The sequence below is a fragment of the Rhamphochromis sp. 'chilingali' genome (assembly GCF_963969265.1).
Source record: "Rhamphochromis sp. 'chilingali' genome assembly, chromosome: 13".
In the NCBI taxonomy this organism is placed as follows: domain Eukaryota; kingdom Metazoa; phylum Chordata; class Actinopteri; order Cichliformes; family Cichlidae; genus Rhamphochromis; species Rhamphochromis sp. 'chilingali'.
The window spans coordinates 23,196,279-23,222,322 of record NC_137940.1 but is presented as its reverse complement, the minus strand read 5'-3'; the positions used below and the strand labels follow the sequence as shown (position 1 = coordinate 23,222,322).

The following is a 26,044-nucleotide window of genomic DNA, read 5'->3' as shown; positions in this document are numbered from 1 at the left end:
GCTATGACAGCTAGCAAAGAATCTAGTGGTTAAGAAGATAGATTGGAGACTGGAGAATGGATAATCATCAATAAAATATCCATAATATACATAAAAACATTAACATTGCAATACAGTAATAATATCCTAATATACTAAAACATCAGCCAGTCAGTGTATAAAAATTCTAATACCATCTAGCAGGTCATCACATTGTTAGCAAAATATTACTCTGCTGTTACTAATTGTTTTGCCTCATAGGTATATGTTTGTTTACACATTTGTACCCCTAGTCTGTAGTCTGATTTTACCCAGTTACATGACTTTTAGTGTAATATTACTCAACTATAACTAATGTTAACACAATATGATTACTTGTACATTATCTTGGTAATTAAGTAATAATAGCTAGCCATATAACTTTGTATATAATTATATTATCATTCCCCCCTTGTCTCCAGCTTATTACCCCACTATTATCACAGTATTACCTGGCTGTAATAGAAAGTACTACCCATAAATGTTTGCATTCATTGTTTAACATTTGGGATGCAGGTGACTTGTGATGCAATGCGCGTATCTTAAGCTAAAAGATTTGATGTTTGATCGTTTTATCATAATATTGTTTGAATTTGGATTTTATTGTTTAAAAGTATTATATTTTGGTTATAATATAATGTAACATATTATAATATTAACTATTCATACATGAACTAAACTGGGTTTTATTACACACACAAACACACAAAAAAGAACTAATGTTGAAATAATCAATAATGAATGTGTAATTACTGCTTTGTGCTGCTCTGTGTTTGGATCACCTTAACTAGGAATGACTCACAAAGAAAGTTGCAGTATGAATAATTTATGGATAATAATGAACTAACCATTAGGTTACCTAATGATTCACTTATCTCTCAGCTGGTTCTTTTGCGAGATGTCATTGTCTATTGTATGGTCCTGGATAGGGAAGTAAGTGATGCTAAAAAAAAAGAGTGTGTATTGTATATGTGAAAAGTTAATTAATCCTAAATTACCAACCAAGCAAAGTTGACTCACCTCACTTTCAAACCTCTAATTGTTCCTCCTCCAAATGTCAGCGTTTTATTATAATGGTTTACAGTAACATGGTAATCAATGACAGCAAACGTCAGAGACTGTAATATGCTTCTGTAATTCTAACTATAGCCTACAGACAACATTGCTCCAGCTGAAAAAACACTTGTTAGCTGCATTGTCTTAGTACCCCATCAAAACACATATTATACACTAATACAGTGTCATCTTGTATTCATAACTGTACATACTGTAGAGCAGGCATGAAGTGATTTAACACGACTTCTTTAACAAAGTAAGGCTGTCAAAATAAAATGAAGTGCAAACAATGCTGAAAATGTCCTTTGTGGTTTTACGGAATATCATTTACAGAGTATCTTATAGAGTTATTATATGGCGAAGAAGATGAGAAAACAGCCTCACCAAAGTGTTCATTAGCAGCAGGACTTCTTTACCATGCCACATGAGCTTGATCAGTGCAAGGACTTAACACTGTTTTACGATGTTACATGCTGAAATATCTTTTAAATTTAGGGACTTAAGGAATAACCAGTCATGTCATTTTGGGCTTCCTTTCCTTGTTAGACTGTATTCTTTAAAAAGCAGACAGATATCAAATAAACTTAATTCTTATTCGCATTCACCCAATTTAAACTTCATTTCTTAAATCTTTGAAATACGCTTGTTTTTAGATGTTATATGGGTTATACATTTACTTTTTAATGTAAATCTACAGGCACAAAAATTATTACAAAATAAAAGTGACATTACAAAAACACTGTCTTGTCAGTGTTGATATATTTGCTCCACAACGAAACGAACGAATGTCTAAACCCCGTGCGTGTCTTGGGGGACCTGTGTGTGCGCTCCAAAGGCGCACACTGCAAAAAATATTTACCCGCAGGTCATTAGTCAAATAATGAGTGTGAAAATTTCCATTTTCTTTTCCAGCTGTAACATCCTCCTATCGAGTGACACATTGCTACTTGTTTCCTGTCCAAAGCAGCCTTTTTTAAGTAATGCTCGCTTCTGTCCTTGTGTCATTTCCTTTACTATTGCGCGCTGCCCAGACTTGTTGCAGTGACACTTGCTCTCGAAATATTTCTTTGAAAAGCCAAAATTTGCTCTATATATCAAATAACTGAAGTTATCTCGCTATATCGTGGAGGGGGGAAATCCTTGTTTAGGGTAAAAGGCAATTAAAATTGTCTTTAGGTTCAACAGTTTTTTAGGTTGTTGTTTTTTTTTCCAAAACGGGTTTATTTTTTGCAGTGCGGCTAATGCTGAAGTCATTCTCCGTCTCATACAGCAGCAACCAAGGACAAGAGAGCATCAGCAGTGAGAGGGAAAAGAAGAGAGAGAAAGGTGCCTCCTCTCGCCATTGCGATAATTGTCTCGCTGTTGAATCGATGTCGGTGCAAATGCTGCTCTAAGGGGAGGCAATAGGAGTGGAGGAGAAGCGGGGGGATTTAACTTCACACACGGACAAAACCTATGCTTGGATTTCGGCTCTTTTTCCCTTCGCCAATGCAAAAGGAAATATGCAGCGAAGCTTCACCATCCTCTACACCAGTTTACTGGGGATGTGCTTGGGTTCAAGCTCAAGTTTTCCAAGTAACATCAATATAGGTGAGAATGGCGCACACACATCGTCACCTTTTGTCTGAGAGAAAAAAACATCAACCTCTGATTCAACTTAAGTCGGTGTCTCTTTTTTAATTTTTTTCCTTTTCGTGTCCACTGTGTACTACATTAACTCCTCATTCTTTGCTTCTCAACAGGAGGATTGTTCCCAAGCGGATCCCACGAATATGAGGTTTTTCGGTTCGCCCTCTCTCACCACCAGGACATCCCCAAACTGGTGCCGCAGGTGGATATGGTCATGATGGGGAACAGCTTCTCCATGACATATGCCTGTAAGTATCTCAGTGGAAACTGATTACATACTAGTCCATGTAGTCCACCTATTGAACCTAAATCTTTAAATCCGTTTATTGACTTTGTAAAGAGCGCTTGCAACTCCATTTGTAAGAGAAGAGAAGAAGGAGGAAAAAAGCCTGTGTAGGCTGTAATTGCTTTTAATACAGGCCTACTGCAAAGCGTGTGTTCGTAGGTTATCTTATTAACTGTTGCGTGGGACCGCAAAGGACTTGTTTCCTCTACATGATTGCAGCGTGGTTTGCGCTCTGGGGAAGCCGCGGGGATTCGAAAGCAACCTATGCGACAGCGACAGCTTTCCTTCAGTCATGTAACAACAGGTTTTTTGTTTTTATGGCTCCTCGTATATGATTTTTAAAACGGCTGCCAATGATCCCAGAGCGCCTTATGCTTCTTTTATAAAGAAAACAAGGAGTCAGCGCAGATCATGGCTCTCCAAACAATGAGGAGGGTAAAAAAAAAAATACTCCAAATGCATTTCTAATTAGCCACGGATCACAATCCGATTATCTTTTCCTGGCAGAACACAGACTATTAAACCCTCCCACCCTGAAAGCTTCACAAACACCAGCACACAAAATAAACGTTTTAACTTTTGGGACTTCACCCTCCTCCTTCTTTGTATTAATATGGATCTGGAACAGGCAGACGTATCCTCGGCTAACTCAAGTGAGAAACTGTGCCAGATTCTCTGACAATGGGATGCAGGATTTATGGTCATCAAGCAAGTTTAAAAGTCCTGCTGGTGAAACCCAATAGTCAGAGCAGTGTGAATGCTATTCTCCTGTTGGTGATAATGTGTGTCATTATGCCAGCACCAACAATTGCTCCGTGTCTGAGCTGTGCAAAAGAAATGTCAGTCTAAATTGTTTCATCTTTGTTAGCCCTGCTCTCATCCTTCCTTTGTATTCTGACACGATTTTGTCACCCTTGAGGCTCTTCAGCTGTGTTTTTCTCATTTCATCCTCGACTCCTCTGAATTTGCCCGTGGCTCACTCGCACTCTCTGTAGTGAAGTCGCACACTTCCAGGAGATACCCTTTGACAACCCTGTCTGTCTGTCTGGCAGGTGTGTGATACTGCTTCATCCACAGACATTTACTCCTACTCCCACTTTGAGTCGTTGCTTTTTCACTCTGAACCCTCCCCGCGATTCAAAAACCGGTCTTTATGACTTCCCTGCCGGAATGTATGCAGCAATGATATAAGTGAAGAGAAATTAATGTTGATTTATAAAGACACGAAATGCAAGGGTAATGGTATTCTGACTCAGAGTTTTAATGTAATGTGGTTGTAGTCGTTCTTATGAGATTCGGTTATGAGCTTAAAATTGGATTGGAAATAAAGCATTACTTGCAGCGGCACTCATGTAGATTTATAGACATCAGGTGCTGGCTGCTGCTGAAAGCTGAACACAACCACTGAAAGGACATTTACCCTCATCTGTCAGAGTCTAACAAAATATATCATTAAGCTTCATGCTGTGACTTGTTCTCAAGACCACACGCTTTATGAATCACAACCTATACAGAGACATCCATCTGCAGCGTGTCTTGTGGGAAATACTGCAAAACCTGCAAAGTCCACAGCAGATATTTCAACCATCATCCCCCTGAACTTCCCCCACCCTTCAGCCATTTAGGCCACAGAGCCAGGGAGCGCTGTGTAATGAAATGTAAACACACCCAAGATGCCCTCATTAAAGAGACTGTCCTCTGCTCAGAAGGGAGCGTGATGTAAAATATAGGAGGCAGGCTGCTGTTGAATGTTTGCAGATTTCTCCAGTGGATCAAACATGGATCCTATCGCAGTAGGGAGGCTGCTGCTGCTGGTGGTGGTGGTGTGGTACATTAACGTCTTTGTCACCGCGTGCAGCCAGTGGCGAGACATCAGCACAAAGAACAACTCAGATGGCTCTCGCCTGCCTTTTTTCTTAGATTTTCTCAGTCTTTTTTTTTGACTATTTTTGCCAGAATTGCTTCCAGAAACCATTTGATTATACATATTTTCTTAAAAATATATATATCTTAGATATCCACAGACATCCTACCAAGCAACACACATACCCAGAGCTTAACGTTTTTGGTAATTTGGTGCTAATAATTCAGTCAAGGGTCATTGCTATTATCCAACTTTTCCCAGAGGTTGATTAGATCTATTCTCTTTTAGCTGCAGATGATGCAAACAGACTTTCCTTTTCTTTTCTATCTACCCATCCTGTCCTGTCTTTGATGTTTAAATTTGACCCCCCTCCCACCTCCCATGTCATGCACATCATTGCAGTCCATGGGTATGATGATGGGCTACGGTACAAGCGTGTCAGAAAGATTTGCAGTGGAAGGAGATGACAAAAATGAAAATGACACCTCTTCCTGCTGTGTGTCACTTGCTCTCAAAAGTGTTTGGATGTGAAGGCTATAGAGACATGTTTGAGAAGAAAAAGGAAAGGCTCCGGGGCTTGTTTATAATGAGTCAGATGAGAAACGCAGCCTATTCCTGGATTTCCATTTTGTGTGGTAACGTGGAGGAATTTTGTTTGCGTGAATCTACATCTGGGTGCCCTTTCTATTTAGGATGTCTCGGGTGACTGACAGTTCACCTCTGTAAGCGTGCGACTGTGGGAATGTGCCCGGGGCTCTTGGGGTCCGTGAGTGTGAAAAGCAGAAGGGTGAATGGGCCCTTGTGCACGGGGATGAATGGAGCTCCGGATGAGGGTGATGCTCATCAGCTGGCTCTTATGACCAGCCACTTCCTCCAGAAGCAAGTCTACACAGCATCCACAAACACATGCTCTCTCTCTCTCACTCACACACACACACACGCACACACACGCACACACACGCACACACACACACACACACACACACACACACACACACACACACACACACACACTGGCACCTGCCTAAAGAGCAAAGGAATAGGGGCGGGTGGCTGGAAGTAGGGCAAAGGTGACAGAGAAAATGAGAAGAGATAAAGAAAGCCATAAAACGCTGAATGTTATGGGCAAAGTGGTTCATTTTATTTCCTGCATGTGGAGTCATCGGGGTAGTAATAATAACGATGGCATCACTGTTTGCATAATGTGAGGCTAATTTGCATTTCTCTCCTCTTCCATCTTACGTTGACAGGCAAAAGCGAGTCAAAAAGTAACAGAATTAGCAATATTGCCTTTTTACTGCTGTGTTTTCACATTTCCAGTAAAAGTGCTTGCTGGACTGTTTCCTTGTATACGTTTGCATCGTTTAAAATAGCTGCCAGGGATGCTCAGCATAGATAGAGAATGTTAGTCACCCAACAGTTAGATATCACATTACCATAATCTGCTACTGGTTTATAATGCAGATGTCTCTGATTCACTAGCTTCATGTCAAAGTCTCTGCAGGCTCCCGCCTGTATGCTCTGTTTCTCACTTTGATGTGCGGTAAGACTTACAACTAATCTTTGGCTATTTTTGGTTAAAAATGTAAAAAGAAAAAAGAGGGCAAAAAATCAAATAAAAAATAAATGAATTAAAAACATTGCACTTAGCAGCAAAGCTAGACTGTGGAATTTCCAATAATATATGTTTTGCTTCAGCAGCACCTAACTTACATTTGATTTTGTGTCACGTTCAGCCATCTTGACAATAAACCTTTCTTTAGGACTAATTAGTGTTCATGGAAAACACGATATGCGTTGACAGTGTGATGTAGATAGCAGTATTTTCCCCAGCTCTCTGAGGGTCAGTTAAAAACCTAAAGAGAGTGTGAGTGTGAGGCGGCAATGATCAATGAAGTGAGCGCTCTGTGGTAGCCTGCCTAGCTGATCAATAGAGCGTAGATGGGGGTGTGGGTTTGGGGTGGTGGTGGTGGTTGGGGGGGGGGGACTGGTCGTGTGCTGCTTGTAAATCACATAGTATCACATAGACAGTATCAGTGAGGATATGAGTTATGGGAAGAAACTAAACAGGTACTATACCAACATGGGTCGTGGAGTAACAGTCTGACATGTACATAATAAGGACTTACCAAACAAGCAAGTTTTAATTAACTGTAGCAACCACTCCTCAGAAAAAAAACATCAAAAATTGGTGATTTATTGTTTCTTTTATTGACTATTATTAGTTTATCCATAATCACTGGCTCCTCCACACCATTTCTTTGCCCTGTCTTTCTCCTATCACCCCGAACTGGTCATGGCAGGTGACTGCACCTCCCTGAGCATGGTTTGCTGGATGTTTCTTCCTGTTAAAAGGGAGTTTTTCCTTTCCACTTTTACCATTTGCTGGCTTAGAGGGGGTCATCTGATTGTTAGGGTTTCTCTGTATTGTTGCCTTACGATATAGTCGCACAACTGTTTATAGCTGTTGCTGTGACTTGGCACTATATCAATAAAATTGAACTAAAGTGGACTAAAACAAAAAGGAGGGCTGTTTTTGACTTCGTCTGGATAATTTCTTTTTATATGCCATAAGAAGTGAAAGCTTGTGAAATTTGTCACTATAGGAGCTTTAATGGAAGTGAGGCTGAGAGGTCTGGCATGGGAGGAAATATAGGGTGTCTGTCAGCCATAAAGAAAGCACGTCAAGGAAAACAAAAAGGAGAACTCTGAGTGTAGTAACCACTTCTAGTCACTGATTGAAATTTAGTGTGTGGTTTCACCGTTGTGCAGGTAAACATTTTTTGCCTCAGTGCAAAATGCAAAATATGGAAATGTAGATCAATATCTACCAAACATTTTGGCTTGTGACCCCTAAACTAAAAAAGCAAATTAAAAGAATTAAAGTCTAACATGTGATCCAGAACACTGGGGCTACAATCCCATGTCAAACCGCTTATATCAATAGGAGTTACGTTCCAGTAACCAAACTGGTGGACAAAATCCTTTACCTTGAGATAACTTTTGCCATCATGTTGTGTTTTCTCATGTGTATGCGCTGCCACATTTACATGGCTCAAGTTTTCCCCATCAGTGTAGTACCATGGTCTGACTATAAAAAAGAAATGTGTGCGAGCATGTGAGACTGCTTTCTGAAATCCTCTGTTCACACCCTTGCGCGCACACACAATAGCTAACAAGAGACAGAGCTTGAACAGATGCATTTAATGTATTATTCAATGCAGCACATCCAAAGCTATCACTCCGTGGAGTTATAAGCATAAATATGTAATAATAAGCCGACAGAAAAAAGAGAATTCAACCAACTCTGTTAAACACTATAATGCTTAGAAATGTTCAGCTTTCCATAGGAGAAACTTCAAAAAAGAAAAAGATGTCATCCTTCATTCTTTTCCATTTCTAGGTGCAAACCGACATGTTTCAGTTGGGGTGAAAGCAATGAGTGGAAGAGGGTGGTGGTGGGGGTGTAGGGAGTTAAGCTGCAATTTCAAGCCCGGTGGCTGGTGTCAGTGAAACTCTGGCTGGTTGTATTTGGGGGTTTTTTTTTTTCCTGTTGTAGCAATTGTATCAGTCGTTGAGGTCCATCTGTGGTGACTGACTTCCACAGTGCATGCATGTTCACAGGGATTACAGAGTATTCAATTTGCTATTGAAAATGGCAGACAAAAAGCAGATCACTGCTCCCTTCTGACTGTTTGGGACATCACAGTTATTTGTCAAGAAGAAAACAAAAGGAAAACAAATAAGAAAAAAAACTTGTGGCAGTTCTCTTGGGCTAGAGTCTGGCAGGTGCTGGTTTGATGAATGAGAAGACTCCGTTTTTTTGTTTTTTTTTCTTGCTACAGAGCACCAGGGATAGAGAAAGACCCATAGCAATCAATGCAGATCAGCCAAAACCTCTCCCAGAGCAGCAGACTGATAGGATGCAGAGCAGGAGGGGGGTAGATTTTTTTCCCCATGTTCTGTGCGTGTGTGTGTGCGCTTTTGTTGCTTTGTACAAGGAAGACAGAGGGAATGTACACATGGGGCAGGGAGGGAAGAAGAGAGTAATGGCTGCGAAACAGAAAATAAGCAACTTGTCATTTAATATCTTCGCCCTCATGTGACTTTTTCTAAGAAAGACTTGCCACATGAAAGTGAACTGACCAGCCAGTTCTGTTGTGAAGACAAGACCACAGCCTTTATCACACATCTTATTTAGCCCAGAAACGCACACACATTACTGATGATTGTGTCCACTCTGTTTCAGTTTGTCCCCCTCATTGTCTTTCAAAACCAACTCCAAATCCTCCTCTGTATTCATGCAAGCTCACCAAGTATTTAAAAAAATCTGTCGCCTCTGGAGGTAATGGGAGCTGGGACGTGGAGGTCTGAGCTGAGACATCTGGGGCTGGCAATTAGAAAACAATGTGTTCGCGGATGAGGACCAGGATTTGTGTTGCAGGGTGGAGGGACGAGCGCCTGATGATGGCAGCTGTCATGTTTTTGCAGCAAAGACAGAAGCGGAGTCCCTCTTTTGTCATACAGTGCATTATAGGAGCCTCTGTGTACTGTAATGAGGAACAAAGCCTACAAGCATATTAAGCAGTGTCACACAATACAACTGCTGTTGTTGTTGGCACAGTTGCGCAGATTACACAAAAGTGACACAAGAACTGCAACAGTTGTTAAAAGTCGCAGAAGCAGAAAAGGCAAGAAATGAAACAGAAAATCATGCATCATCACATATTTTGCCTTACAGCTTAGACTGTTGTGTATATTTCCTTATGTGTAGTCGCATTAACTTGTGTGGCTGAAGTGTTATAAATCAGACAGATAAATGCATTGCAATACTAGATTTAACTTTTTGCTAGCATAAATTAGCATTATAACTGATACCTGGATGGTCATCATGCCTGTCAGTCTTGGCTGTCAAACTTGGCCAAGCGTGAAAAACCCACAAGATAATGTAATTATAATTACGTATTAACATTACTAATTTTGATACTATGGATGTCAAACTTGATACTAAAATAAGTATCTAAATAAACAAATGACTCTAATAATTGCTACTGAAAATTACTGTTGGAATGGATATGCATTTGCAACATTATTGATGCAAGTATTGATATCCACACTGTCTTTGTCTCTTCCAGTTGACACACAGCTTTACACAGCAGACGGGCAGGCACATAGCCCCTCCCCTCACTAGCAGCTAAACACATGAAATGTGGTTGATATTCACAACGCTATTAACTATTAGCAATTATCCGATACAAATAACCATCTGTTATCATTATGTAGCAGCTAGCAGCTGTGACCAATAATAAGATTGTAACGGTAATGCTGGAGCTAGCGTTATATGTCCTGCACGTCTGTAACATTACAGTGTTAATTTAAAAGGATAAAAAAATTTGTGTATCTATCTATGTTTCTGTTAAAGTCTGAGATTTAATTCTGAGAAAAGACTACCAGCAATTAAATAGAAACATCTGCAGCACCATCTCAGAAAACATAGATAGATAGATGTGTAGAAGAGCATCATGAGAGATAGGTCCTTGATGAATAAGAACAACATGATACCACTATTAATATTGATATAAACGAGCCTCTAGAAACTGCCAAACAAAGGCTCACAGCTCAAGCCAGTAGGCTGAAGAGATATAGCAAGAGAAACAGAGGCCAAGAAAATAAATGCCTTGTTCTCCAAAGATCCGTTCAGGATGTACTCTCGCAGAGCTAGGTGGGTCTGCCTGCGTACTGCTGGAAGAACATCTGGGAGGAAAAGGTTCCATAATATCAAGTGACTAGTGGACCTAAGAGCACACCATGAAAGCCTGGCAGCACAAATAAGGGACTTGCTAACAGCAGGTACTCATCCACTACTGGCTAACACAGGGCAAAACAATCCCCACAAGCATACAGTATCGTCAAACTACTGTCCAATTACCTGTCTTGCCACAACATGGAAGATCCTCTCAGGCATCATAATATCCAAGCTGAGTGAAGACATGAGCACAGCTCAGAACAGCATTGGGAATAATACCAGAGGGTCAAAGCAGAAGCTGATGGTTGACAGAGCAGTACACCAGCCAAACTAACCTGAGCACCACATGGCTACACATAATCCTATAACTCTTGCCCCACACATGGATACAGGAGTGCTTTGGAGTATACAAGGCTAATAGTGTAATAATAGTGTAATAATAATGTAACATTCATCTAGAACTGTAAAGTGTGAATGATCATAATGTGTGGAATATACCAAGGTGATACGCTGTCCCCACTGCCATTTTGTCTTCAACCCCTTAAGTGAGCTCCTCACTAAGAGTTGATACAGATATACAGGGAGTGCAGAATTATTAGGCAAATGAGTATTTTGTCCACATCATCCTCTTCATGCATGTCGTCTTACTCCAAGCTGTATAGGCTCGAAAGCCTACTACCAATTAAGCATATTAGGTGATGTGCATCTCTGTAATGAGAAGGGGTGTGGTCTAATGACATCAACACCCTATATCAGGTGTGCATAATTATTAGGCAACGTCCTTTCCTTTGGCAAAATGGGTCAAAAGAAGGACTTGACAGGCTCAGAAAAGTCAAAAATAGTGAGATATCTTGCAGAGGGATGCAGCAGTCTCAAAATTGCAAAGCTTCTGAAGCGTGATCATCGAACAATCAAGCGTTTCATTCAAAATAGTCAACAGGGTCGCAAGAAGCGTGTGGAAAAACCAAGGCGCAAAATAACTGCCCATGAACTGAGAAAAGTCAAGCGTGCAGCTGCCAAGATGCCACTTGCCACCAGTTTGGCCATATTTCAGAGCTGCAACATCACTGGAGTGCCCAAAAGCACAAGGTGTGCAATACTCAGCGACATGGCCAAGGTAAGAAAGGCTGAAAGACGACCACCACTGAACAAGATGCACAAGCTGAAATGTCAAGACTGGGCCAAGAAATATCTCAAGACTGGTTTTTCTAAGGTTTTATGGACTGATGAAATGAGAGTGAGTCTTGATGGGCCAGATGGATGGGCCCGTGGCTGGATTGGTAAAGGGCAGAGAGCTCCAATCCGACTCAGACGCCAGCAAGGTGGAGGTGGAGTACTGGTTTGGGCTGGTATCATCAAAGATGAGCTTGTGGGGCCTTTTTGGGTTGAGGATGGAATCAAGCTCAACTCTCAGTCCTACTGCCAGTTTCTGGAAGACACCTTCTTCAAGCAGTGGTACAGGAAGAAGTCTGCATCCTTCAAGAAAAACATGATTTTCATGCAGGACAATGCTCCATCACACGCGTCCAAGTACTCCACAGCGTGGCTGGCAAGAAAGGGTATAAAAGAAGAAAAACTAATGACATGGCCACCTTGTTCACCTGATCTGAACCCCATTGAGAACCTGTGGTCCATCATCAAATGTGAGATTTACAAGGAGGGAAAACAGTATTTAGTATTTATTTATTTATTGTCATTGTCAAGAACAATGAAATTGCGTTTGGGGCTTCCATACAACCCAAAAAAAAGAAGAAAATAATAAATACCCCTTAAAACCCAAGTGTACATATTTAACCCAGTGTGACTCCAATGCAATAAGACAATCCTTAGCAATAATGTTCGTAGAAATTCAGACAAAGACCTGAGAAACATGACAAAATACAACAATGCAACCCATTCAATATTATTGTACTGTGAGATATGATATCAGATATGATAGTTATCTATTTAAGAAAGAGGGGGGGGGGGGGGGCAGGAGGGGGAAGAGAATAAAGATATGATGCACCAATGCAGACCAGTTCATTGCTATTAAGAAGTTGGATATGGTTATTGTCCGTGAGAGGGGGGCAGAGAGTTCAGGAGCCTCACAGCCTGTGGATACAGGCTGTTGGCCAGTCTGGATGTTCTGGCCTGTATAGACCTGTACCTTCTCCCTGAGGGCAGCAGATGGAAAAGGTGGCGCGCAGGGTGATGTTGGTCCCGCAGGATACTGTGCACCCTCCTCAGACAGCGAGTGGGGAAGATATCCTCTCTGAACAGTGTCTGGGAGGCTGTGGTTGCTGCTGCACGCAATGTTGATGGTGAACAGATCAAAACACTGACAGAATCCATGGATGGCAGGCTTTTGAGTGTCCTTGCAAAGAAAGGTGGCTATATTGGTCGCTGATTTGTTTTTGTTTTGTTTTGAATGTCAGAAACATATATTTGTGAATGTGGAGATGTTATATTGGTTTCACTGGTAAAAATAAATAATTGAAATGGGTATATATTTGTTTTTTGTTAAGTTGCCTAATAATTATGCACAGTAACCTGCACACACAGATATCCCCCTAAAATAGCTAAAACTAAAAACAAACTAAAAACTACTTCCAAAAACATTCAGCTTTGATATTAATGACTTTTTTGGGTTCATTGAGAACATGGTTGTTGTTCAATAATAAAATTATTCCTCAAAAATACAACTTGCCTAATAATTCTGCACTCCCTGTAGAGTCAAGAGTGGAGTAGCCATAACCCACCTCCCGTACATGGATGACATCAAGCTGTAGGTGCAGTGCTGTCCTGGTAACAGCAAAGATACTGTGAAATACTCTCAAATTCCCAGGTGAGTTTGAGGAACACACATACCAACCTCTCAAGGAAAGTGAAAGGGAGATTTATATGTATCTCACCCATCTATCCATCAATGGAAATTGATGGATAGATGGGCGAACTCCCAACTCTTGAGCCACAATCGCCCCATGGTATCAAATTTGAAGTATTTTCCTGAGTATCTGTTGCAAGTTTAAAATTCCAATATTGTGACTAACACACACAACCACAACTTTATATTTCGACAGTAATGACGTTACTTTATTTTTGTTAAGCACTGGAGTATCTCTAAATACTCGCGCATGAGCTGTCTAGCCTATACAAGCTCAAATTGCCATTTTACACAGGATTCACATGGTAACATCAGACACAGCCACCACAATTTCTAAAAAAAACATTCAGGGACATTTTAAAAGTAATAACCAACACAACACCTTACTCTGTGTAACTCTGCAATGCCTCCGTTTGAGATGATGGAATGAGTTTTGAGGTGTTCGAAATTCTTCTGATGCCTGTTACTAGTCCTCAACCCCCCCACACACACTCAAATGCAAACGATCTCCTTATATTGCTCATGTTCAGCTGATTCCTTTTTACACTTTCAAATTAATTCCTTGCGCTTTTGCTTTTGTATTCTTGTGTTAATGATAGAACTCATCTGTCAAACCTGTGAGCCGCATACATTCTGTAGTGTAACTGCATGTGTACACAGTTCCTCAAATGCCTGAGACTAATCCACTCTACGGAGTTATCGATATCAAGATTTAAATACATCAGGGTAGCGGATTTAATCCATGAATTATCCATAGGTGCCTTGTCCTGTACTGTTATTGATTGTCTCTAGTATCTGCAAGTTGGAGTCAATGGCTCAATTAGTTAGCTGAGAAAAAACTGGCTATAACATTATTCATTTATCAAGCACTAACAGTCAAATGTTTGCTAGGTGTGTTTTTTTTTTCAAATAAATACATTTTCTACTTTTGCAGCCCTAGATAGAAATGATTTTTTGCAGCGCTCATAAATTCTGCTCAGTGACCACAATCATTTCCCACGAGCTCGGCTGGAATCTGTTGAAGAAGGTTTTTAATTCATACAGAGGTTCCTAGTGAATTAGCTTGCAGGTTGTGAGTTTGGCTCTCCTTGCCCCTCATATCCACTTCCATCACTTCCCCTGTCAGAGAAATGAAAGCGTGTGAGCGGGACTGTCCCTCTGCACCTGTCGACACTGATACGCAGATGGGGAGATAATTGCGAAGGGATAATTGTTAAGGAGATAATTGGAGTTTCCATACCCCCTGACAGGAGCTGGTCTGGGCTATGTTTCTGACCCGTTGCCCAGGTAAGCATTTGTTCAGCAGGTGGCAGGGCTCCGCAGCAAACCAGATTGGAGACGTGGTGAGAAACAGTAAGAAGGAGAGACAATAGCTTGGCGTGAAAGGGTTAGAGAGTGAGACACCAGAAGAGAGAGAGATGTTCGGAGCAGAGGGGAGTGCTTTCACACCCTCGATTACCCATTTAATGAGGCGATGCGGTGCCATTGTTTTATTACTTAGAGGAAATAGGAGAGATCTAGATTTCACTGTGTGGTCCCTTTATTTCCCACTGCTAGGCTGGCATCTGTTCTCTTTGTTCGCAGCATTCTCCTTATCATTTCCTCTCACAGACACCCGTGCTTCTCTTTCTTTGCCTTCTGTCTGCTGTCACCTACATTTTCAAGACTCACTTCATTTTTTGCTCATCCTTATTAACCTTCCGTGGCCCCGTTTTCAACTAATATAAACTCTCATGAGTATCCAGTGCGCCCTGACTTACAGTCTAAGTCCTGTTTGGTTGTTCAACTGTTGGTCCCACATCTCCCCCAGAGTTCAGTGTCTTCCTCTCTGGATTTAGTCGATATTTTCCTTATTTTGCCCCCTTTCTTACTCCTTCAGCCACTCTTTTTTATCCTCTATCTCAATTTTCCCTTTTTCTTTGTTGCAAAACACAATTTTATTGCTTTTGTTGAGGAAGTACATCTCTTTTGAGCTTGGGAAGGTAACGCTGTTTAACCTGGGAAACAACAAATCGCTGGAGCAACAAATTGCCATCTGTCAAAAAACCAACGCCCTTTTTAAAACCTCTTGAACCAGTTTTGACTCCCTTAACTCTTAAGTATCGATTTTCTGGAACATACATGGATCAAAGAATTACTACAATGCGCTATGACTAAAAATACTCGTTGGCAGATTTTTCAGGATTTTTAAGGCGATGCAACTGAAAACTGCTTTGACAGCGAAACCCTCCTACGCAGTCATGTCTGGAGACTTTCATGCAGATCTGGGTTGGTGCTGTGTTTTGGTCCCCTGGGTCCCTGTCCTCTGCGCAGAAGGAGATTGATTGCACTGTGTGAGTCATGCTGTGTTGGAGGGCTCGCAGAGTAGGCCACCTCCACCCCATCACCTGGGGGGTTCTTTACAAGCACGATCTGTGTGTGATACGCTGTCTTGTCAAACCCAGTGAGACATTATTGTTATTTTTTATTTGTTTTATTGAAATATTTTTGAGCTAGCGCTTAACGTTTATGAAGGGGTATTGTTTTTTACCCTTAAAAGAAAAATCAGGTCTGAATGCTTGCATACAAATGTGCGGTCTGATTGAATCGGTTATTGACTTCTTTTGCTCGTCCTTTCATTAACATAGCTGATTAGCTCTCCTGAAGATGGATGAGACCAGAGGGACCACAACATGCTCTCTGTTTTTATTACATACATTATCTGGCAGTTATTAGCCATGGGTGGCTGAGTGGAGGATAACTGTGCGCCGAGCAGTGTCTGGTGTCAGATGTGTTTATCTCCCCTCAAAGTGCTCTGTGGTTGATTGAGTGACCCTTCACCCTTGTGAAGGTGGTGTATTTTGCTGCCTCATGTGACAGCTGCCTTCCTGCTGGTGTCATTCCACTCATGTTTCCAAAGGATACGTTAAACTAAGTGCAGAAAAGTACCAAACCCTAGGATTACCAGTGTAAGCCAGCAAAGAAAAGGAAGTTTACTTTTCTGAAAACAAAAAATTTAAAATGTTTTTTATATAGATTTTTCGTTATTTTGTGAGGAATTTAAGGCTTTCATTACAGAACCAGGTGCAGAAAAACGGGAAATGGTATCCAACTAGCCTCTCTGTTGCTTTAGCTACTAGGTTCATACCTACACTGCAACCAATACATTCACTTCTAAAAGGAAATGTTTGACAGCCTAGTGGATTGCTGCTGATTTTGTCCCCCCCTAAATTTTATATGAAGGCCTATAAAATCTATTACATGACAGTTCAAGAATCAAAAAAGTATCTTCGCTTCCAGTAATAAACAGTGTAAGAAAGATAAGAAAGACATCAACCTGCTAGAATCATTTGGGTAGTGACTGTGCAATGCTGTACATATCTCAACACTAGTTTTACCGCAGCCTAACACCTGCTGTTAGAAATGATAGAACTGGGATATTTGGTATTTCGTACTAAACAAAAAGTCCACAGGACAGTGATAAATTGTGCAGGTGCTTAGCAGGATTAGAACCTATTGTGGACACTGAAACTATACTTGAGGTTTTCAGTTATGTGATGTTGTTTTTACCTGACATAAATAGGACTATTGACAGATCATTCCACTGTCTCGAGTGTTGAGAACCACTTTGTATCGCTTGGAAAAATAGGCCAAATAAGCAGTGTGTCCCAGGGCTAATTATAAAAGCGTCTCATTATCATCATCAGGATTTTATGTATAAAGACATTTTAAATGAAAATATATTTAAATATAAATGATCTGAGGATTTGATTTTGTGTTGATATGAACGATACATGTAGGAATCTTACCCGTAGTTGTCATTTTGGGGGGCAGGATTGGAAGCATAAGATCCACAAGAAACTTGACTTACCTTGAATTTTGCGTACCGTTTCTATAAAATGGTGCTACAGGTTCACAGCCGCTGGTCACTGTGCATTCATTCCTTTATAAAATGTAACTGTGCTGATTAATCAATCAAACCTTAATAGCTTCATTGGAACTACAGGAAATCTGCAGTTTTATATCCGAGCAGTAGTTTCGGAGCTCTTTTGTAACAGATCTCGATGTTCATCCCTTGATTTTATGATGTTGCTCCAGGGTTGTGAGGGGAAAAAATTAGACAGGACCTTTAAATTTCTCACACTGGGCATTTTTTGTTTCCTAATTTCTTATTTTTTTAATTTCCTTTTTCAAGAATTCATGAATAATTGAATAATGTGTTTGGTTTTCCTCTTTCTATAGGCTGAAAAGGGACTAGTTGGAAAATCGTGATGATGTAAAGGTGTAGGATTGGATGAGATGACTTTATGAATCAGTCTAGCAACAGTATGCTGAGCTAGAAGAAAGCTGGATTTAGCAGCTTGCAGCGCTCAGTCTTAGTCTAGTGATGCCCGCAGGAAAAATTCATGATTTCATAGCATTTGAAACAGATTTCTTTGAAGTTTCACAGTAAATAATTCACCGAACTGAGAACGGTATACAGTCGACCAGAGGATAAGATGAGCAACCAAATCGGATGTCCTATTTTATGGAGTCATCTGGCATGTCACTTCTCAGTAGTGAGGCTCTATCAAAAAAAACGATCTTTATGGATGACTGAACAAGAACTCTCCAATCAGTATGCTCCCTCCAGCTAAACCCAGCTTCCTGTTGCTGTGAAATTTCCTGTCTACCGCTGACCTTAATGTTGCACATTATAATAGCATGTATAACCCAAGGGAGGAAAATAGTAGATACGTGTGTCCCTCCTGTGTGTGTCTGCGTGTGTTTGTGATTCTGATACACATATCAGAATTTGTGGTTTGTCTATGGTCTCCGTAAACCTGTGAGTCCAGATCACATCAATTACTGATTTAGCATTAGGCACAGCACTCAAATGACATTTGTTATACAGTATTGATTCTTTCAAACCTGTTTGTGTGAAGCCCTAAAAATACATTTGTGAGGGCTCTTGGTACAATTCAATTCAGCTGCATTGATTTTTTTTTTCTTATTTATTTCTTTTTGGCATGTCAAGCAAACCCGGACTATTGAAAAAAAGAATCACATACACCCACACAAAGAAGCAATTTTTTAATACCGCGTTTCTGTACACAGGTTAGGGAACAGCTGATGTGGAGCTGCTGGGAGGCAGGCATTTGCAAGGGCACCTTGACACCTCTGACTTATATATATATATATATATATATATATATATATATATATATATATATATATATATATATATATATATATATATATATATATATATTTCCGGCGAATACTGACATATCCTTAAATGAATTTCTTTTGTTTTCCCAAAAATCTGTCGAATATATTTTTTTCCTATCCATCAAAACTAACAGGATGCTGTTTTAATACTTAAAGTGTACTTTTTTTAGCCATCAAGTCGTCTATCCATATTTCTATCGTAAACCGTTATGGTCACTATTAAGGAGGCACCTTTTCCAAACACCGGCCCAATAGCCCGTCAGATGCAGGAGCAACTGTCACAAACATCCCTCTTTCATGCAGCCAGCATAGACACGTCTGTCATTTAAAATTTGGCTCATGCTAAGCAGAAGAACAGCTGCAGGGCATAGGAAACAGAGAACAGGGAAGACGTGAGTGCGTGAGTTGTTTCTGACAGTTCCTCCTGTTGCGTGAGTATCAGCCCCTTTAGGAATTGAGTTTCTCTCACTCTCTTTCTCTCTTTCTTTCTCTCCTTTTTTCTGCCGCCCAAAGCTCTTTGGCCACAACAAATGCAAATCAACATCTTGTTCATTCATAAGAAAAGCCTGGTATGGATAAAAATGTCAGCTCGGTTCCAATGAGCTTTCCTGCAGCTGTATGCAGTAAACAATTAGTTGCTGACTTTTTGGACATTGTTATGGGTAATTGGTGGTAATGCATTTAAACTTAACTTTGTGGGGTTCTCACATATTTTTTTACAGTGCTGCCATCTTAGGGAGGAGCCACCAAAACAGGCAAATGATAGTCACTCATAATAATCAGCACAGTTACAGAAAATGAAGCACAGTTACAGATAGGCACCATTAGACAATGTTAAGATTTCGATAGTAAACACACACAGGCCTAACTGTAAGAGTTAAGAGGTTAGTAATGAAACTCTCAGAGACTGATTGCAATCCGCTGTGTGTATGAGTTTATCAAATATCTGCTAACTCCCACATTTATCATTTATTTATCCCACAAAAAGAGAAAGTATAAAGAAATCACCAAGGCTGCTATCATACACCGCAGGTAATTTGTCACAGTTTTACAGTTAAATCATTTGTTACATGGATGCTCGGCTTATACACGGCTGTTGAAATATTATAATTTTAGCGTTTAGTGGTGGGCAGCCGATCAGGAGCACAGAGCTTTAAATTCTTTTAAACAGTTAACTTCACGAGCAAAAAGTCACAGATATTTCTCACTCGCATAGTATGATCCTTGGCACACAGGAGCTCACTGTCTAACTGCTTTTATGCCGACAAGGCCAAAATGGATGAAAAGGAAAGATGAAGCAGAGAGAAAAGTATCCTTTAGTGTTTTTGTTTTTTGTAGTTTAGTTACTTTTTCCAGATGTACCATCCTTCACAGTAAAAATTTTTACCATACCAGCCCCAGTGAAGATGACTGTGTAGCTCAGCCAGGGAGATTCAGAGAGACTAGTTTTTTAAAACGGGCACTGACAAAGTTATGAGTAAACACAAATCATTGTGATATCTGCTAGCTAAACTCACACACTGGTGGCCACTGACAGCTCAGAAAAAGCAATGGCTAGCTTTTATTGTGGCTAAAGAGTTCAGTCTCTTATTGGTGATGTGGTGGAGGAAATGCTACCAGTGTCAGCTTGATATGAAACGGGTTAAAGTTAATACATGGCATAGATGATAGGATATTCAATACTCTGACTGAAACTGCAAAACCTGATGTAAACAGTGTTCATTTTTGATAAGGCAAAAATATGTTAATGAGTAATTCTCTGTAGGTAAGGCTGTAATGTTTATTATCATTTGCAGTTGATTTTTAATGGCAGTAAACTTGTAAATTAACAAATTCCATTTTAATGACAATAATTTTCTGTTATTACAAGTTCATTTCTAATGGACCTCATAATGTAACAAGATCCATTTCAATAACAGTAAACTCTTCTTGTTTCATGCTTATTTTTAATGGCATAAATGTTTTAATGTTACAAATTTCCTTTTAATGGCAGTAATTTTGCAATTTTGGATGTTTTTTAATGTTATAATGTCACAAAACACTTCTAAAAGTAACATTATTATAAGGAAGTGTAACAAGTAGAACCTGAATTCTGGGTGCTGGTGTTTCTAAATTGCTCCCCCCGGCATTAATTTGTATGTATAGAGAGCCTGAGCTGAGCTAAGCTGGAGATGTTGGAACTGGGGTTATTTATATAACCAATAATAACAACCTTAAAAAAGGATAAATAGCTTCTAAATGAGAATCAGCAGAGCTTTACCTCGCAGTTATAGCAAGTCAGAATTTGTTGGGCATTATCCCTTTCTCGTTTTAAGTGATAATAAAAATGGGATGCAGTGAAGCCCTACTGTCTTTCATTATTTCAGAAATTATCTAAGGATTTTGCAAAACCAAGTCACTTTTGCAAATTTGCTAATTCCTCGAGGTGAAAACCCTAATTATGACAAAATGTCCAAACACTCCACAATTCCCACTCCATCTTACGAAAGTCCTTTAGCATCTCTGAGCTACTGTAATCCCTGCCAGAGAAACAGACTGTTGCCAGGGCAACCCCAGTCCTGCCACCATGGCAGCTGTAACTGTGGCGAGGAGATACGCAGTGCCAGAGTGGACAGGTGTTGCCGGGGTCTTTGAGATCAGTTTAGGTCTCTCAGCCCTGCGTCCAGTGCCGTTACACATGTGGAGCAACACTAACGAGCTGCTCACACACAAACAGACTCAACATGCTACCGGTGTGTACTGCTATCAAGACTCGGACTGCTGAGCTACGCTAATGCTTATGTCGAATTAGACAGGCGCATGGTTGTCTTGCCAATTCGGAGCAGGAGGTCTCTGTCGCATGGTTTTTGTGTTTTTTTTTCCAAACGCACACACTGAAGTGATGAGAAATGACTCATATTCTGTGAAACATTGTAACCTGCTGTAGGGCAGAGTAATGGGGCACTGCACAAAAAGTCAAACAAGCTCCCGTTACCTTTTATTCAAGCAGAACATGGAGGACACCGCATCAAATTGGTCCTAGAAAATTGTAAGGGGATATATATAATGTGTGCTAGTGGAAAGCAGTAGCTGAGAGAGTGTCCATTTCTTAGCAAGAGCATGAAGAAAAGATAGTTCTGTTACTGAGTCAGTGTGGCGAGGCGCAAAATGTCTATTTCAGGGCTTGCTTTAAGTAGGGTGACTCACCAGGCTTTGGAGCACTAGAGGCTGCATATGTGTGTGCGTGTTCATGGCGTGTACGTGCGTGTATTTTTCTGTGATATCCCTGTTTTTTCTCCCACTCTCGGTTCCTCACTCTCCCTCTATCTCCGTCACACACACGTGCCTGACCGGAGGGTGCAGGTCTGTGACAGGTTAGGCATTTTGGGTATGGGCCATCCTCGCTCTCTGTCTTTCCCTCAGCTCCTAGCTGCAAGCTGGCCTTCGTGTGGGTACAGGCACCGTCTTCAATCTGTTTGGTAAATACTGAGATAAGTAAGGCCCACCCATCGCCATAGCAGAAAATAGCCCAGACCAGACCTGGAAGTGCAAAGATACCATGCTCTACTGAGAGCACGGTGAGGATATAAAGTGCCGAGAGAAGATCACGAACATAAATTAGCTATTTTAAGAATTTAGGGGGTGTGAAAGAAATCAGAGTGACAGACAGACAATGAGAGAGAGAAAAATGAAGGGACTGAGGGAGAAAGGCAAATGAGAGCTGGAAACCGCCTCCTGCTGCTAGTAAAATGTCAGTGGAACCCTGGGGATGCATTGATTAACCTCTCTACACCTAATCTGCCTCCACCACCTCCACCTTTCACTGAAGGCAAAACACACAGATTAATGCTATGCAGCTGGACCAGCAGATGAGCCCTGCATAAACATGCTATTGAGTACTAGTTAATAGCTCAGGCTCTAAAGACTTCACAGCACCTGGCATGCCACAGATATTTATTTCCTCTTTCTCTCTATCCTCCCACTTTAAAAACCAAAATTAAATCCAAACCATGGATTAAATTGATTTTAATTCAGACAAAATTCTGTTGTGGGATGTGGTTAGTTCAGTTTGACTAACCACATCCAGTGAAATGATTATTTTTTTCGATTAGCCTGATCGTTTCTCAATTTCCTGGATATTCATCTTACTATAACCTTAGACTCAGAAAAGCTTCAGACCTGCACACGATAGCTCTACAGGCTAATTACGATAATTGCCTATTGGACCATATCACTCTTATCCTACTAGCAAATGTAGGCCGGATGGCGACAAAGTTTAATTTGTCGCTTAATAGACGCTGTGTAACAGCAATGAAAAGATAATTGGATTGATGTTTTTGCTGATTTCATTGTTCAAAGGTTTAAAGACTAACACCCTGTATATCTGCTTGTTTTTCTGTTCTGTCCCTTGCAGTTTGCTCCCAGTTCTCCAAAGGTGTGTATGCCATCATTGGCCTGTATGACAGGAAGACAGTCAACATGCTCATGTCCTTCTGTGGAGCACTGCACGTCTGCTTTGTGACACCATCCTTCCCCATTGAAACAGCCAACCAATTTGTGATCCAGCTCAGGCCCGAGCTCCAGGATGCGCTGGTGGGAGTTATCGAACACTATGGATGGTCCAAGTTTGTCTACATGTACAGTTCCAACTCAGGTAGGAAAGCTGCTGGCTCTCTGTTTGACTTGATGTTTAGGCTTGCCTCCATCGTTACAAAAAAGAAGGATGTCAGAATCTGACGGTGGAATTTCTCTCATGAAAACGAGCATGCGTGCAGACGAAGACAGCCAGTACCAGTAGTTAGACCAGCCACCAGTTGTCATCTTTATATTGCCATGGCGACAGCAGCAGGGTCAATTTTAGCCATTGTGCAGCAACAAGCAGTCATCAGAACGCTTATTTTAGACCACCACTTTTTTACAGACAGGGAGCACCGAATAGAAATATTGACCTGCACTGACTATCAGATAAATCGCACAATGGTACGAAAGATTAAGCTTTTTATTGAGCGCTCCTCAACAGAGACCAGGGTTGCTGCAGTTCCTTTGTCCGTCCGATGAAAGAAAAAAAGGAGTGCTGTAGCATTTAAATTGAACATTTTAATGACACTCCTGCATAGTCAGACAAGAATAAAGTAGCACACCTGTCAGCCTCCTGCTTCTTCCTCTCCATCTCCCCCAGAGCCAAACAGCTATAGCTTTCCCCATAATGCCAGGCCATCTGTCCCAGGTGTTGTGGGTTTTGGAGCATGACCATGATTTGTGTATTTTTTGTGTATGCCCAAAAGCAGGCGCACTTCAATACATTTAGGCTGTATGACAGCTTATTGCAGCTTGTATCTGCTTATGTGTTTGACTTGTGTGTGACAAATAGCAGATTTAAGTCAGCTTTAAAAGACAGATGCCATTATGTCATTCCACACAGCACACAATCAAGCAGTGACAGTAGAGATTTCACAGCAGTCTTTGGCCTGTCAATGCATGATGACCGTAGCGGCCACACATGCCCCTCAGATTATTATTATTTTTTATCTTCTGTGATCCATTTATTAACTACTCACGAATTCTGCGTATGCCTGTGTGTGTGTGTGTATATTTGTGTCTGAGAGGGTCACCCCTGTGAGTAGTGGGATGGAGCCAGCAGAATCCATATCAGTCGTCTCTGTTGCTTGGATACTATACTGCAGTCACTCTTCCTACATGGTTATTTAAAGCCTTTAAAAGAAATCGTATTTAGTTTGATCAGTTTGTGTAGTATGGTATAGAGCAGCTGTGTTTGCCTCTTCTAAATGTTTCATCAAACTATGTTTTATTAGGTACACTGCATCAGTTAAGTTGACAGTGCCTTCAGGAGATGTTGTGAATTGGCACTATATAAATAAAACTATATTGAATTGAACTGAATTGAATTTTCTAGCATGAAACTCTCGTACACTCTACAGTGTATCTCTTGTAAGTTACAACAACATATTATGGTACAGTACAATTTAAAGTATAAGGTTTACCATAACCATACAAAACTATTTGTCATCATTTGTCTGTACTCTGTCTTAAAATTCATTATGAGGAACAAAGTGCAACCATATGTCGATAGTCTATGGACCCTAAACTCCGTGTCCTTTTTTTTTGGAACTATAACAAGATCTCAGCTTTTGTAGGAATGTCCTCTACATGAAACAACACTGAGTATGAACACTGGCCAGAACCTTTACTTTGTTTCAGGAGCTTTGGCCACTTCTAGCTAAAGATTAACATAGCTTAACAGGGCTAGCCATCATAGCATAGGCTGTAGCGGTGAGCACTGTGTGTGAACTTTCTGTGAGGAGGAGCCACAGTGCATTTATTTCTGTGATTTTCTCTTATGACAACAAACAAACAAACAAACAAACAAACAAAAATGCTAGATTATTGTTGCCTACAATGACCCAGGACACAAAAACAAATTTTGTGAAGTTTCACTTCCTGGTTTAAAAAAGTCCAGTTATTGGCAAGGAATCAAAGTTTAAACACAGCATAGCTAAACATTAACATTTTAACACTATTAAATTGAGAATTTAAAAAAATACAGTATTTTACTGTAAAATTGGTGTGTTGCTCACTTAGTAGATGTACTTTCAGACCAGACTGTTACTGTGTAAACCTGCATTTTTCTGATTTAAAAGACCAAAAGCTCTCTAATTTCTAGTCTAATACATTCATATTCAATGTCTACCTATGTTAGCATTTTTCCAGTGTTTAATCCATTATCCAAAGCAGTCAAGGACATACAAATATATCACATGCATTATCACTCTCCTGCCACCTGAGAGGCTTTAGTATTTCCCCCCTTTTCTATTACCATTTGTCTTGCTCTCTTACAGCATCCCCTAATAAATGTGCCTATCATTTTTATTTTCAGAAGCCAAGAATGGGAAAACAAATTTGATAGCCCATTAAACCTATCATAAACAATATTCAGGAAATAGTTTGCTAAAGTGTTATTTTCTCTGTTCTTGATTGTCTGTTGCCCTGGTCGCCCATGTACTGCCTCTGGCCAAAAGGGTGCTTACGACAGCCAGATTCCATTATGATATCATTCTCTCTCAGTATGCCTTTGAGGGAACATTTTTGTGAGTTCTCCTGTCAGACTGACTTTGATTTAGAGGAGTGCATCAAGCACATTTAAAAATGCGAGAGGATATTTGAGGTAAATCAGTCGGTCAGTGAGGCAAGCAATCAATACATCTGTAACAAAACAAATGAAAAATAAAGAAAACATTAGAATCCATTAATGAGATTCAAATACTAATTTTAGCACACCTTAACTGCTAACCAGCTGTATTCCAAGGTAAAATCAGATTAAGAACTAAATAAGTATATTAGGTTTTTAAAAGAAATAGAAGAATTTAAAATAAATAGCAAAAGAATGAAAAGATG

The 26,044-nt window shown here is 40.3% G+C and overlaps 1 protein-coding gene across 7 annotated transcripts in view; it reads left to right on the top strand.

Moving 5' to 3' along the window:
- Positions 1-2,376: 2,376 nt before the first annotated feature.
- The window catches only part of gria1a (glutamate receptor, ionotropic, AMPA 1a), an 81,297-nt gene continuing 57,629 nt past the window's right edge, over positions 2,377-26,044 (top strand). For all 7 annotated transcript variants that reach the window (XR_013973958.1, XR_013973959.1, XR_013973960.1 and 4 more), the window contains exons 1-3: positions 2,377-2,664; positions 2,817-2,951; positions 23,046-23,285. Coding sequence is in view for 4 of the 7 variants with exons in the window: in XM_080901742.1 (XP_080757868.1) it covers positions 2,577-2,664; positions 2,817-2,951; positions 23,046-23,285 (463 nt within the window). In the remaining 3 variants the exon portion in view is untranslated. The remainder of the gene's footprint in view (positions 2,665-2,816; positions 2,952-23,045; positions 23,286-26,044) is intronic.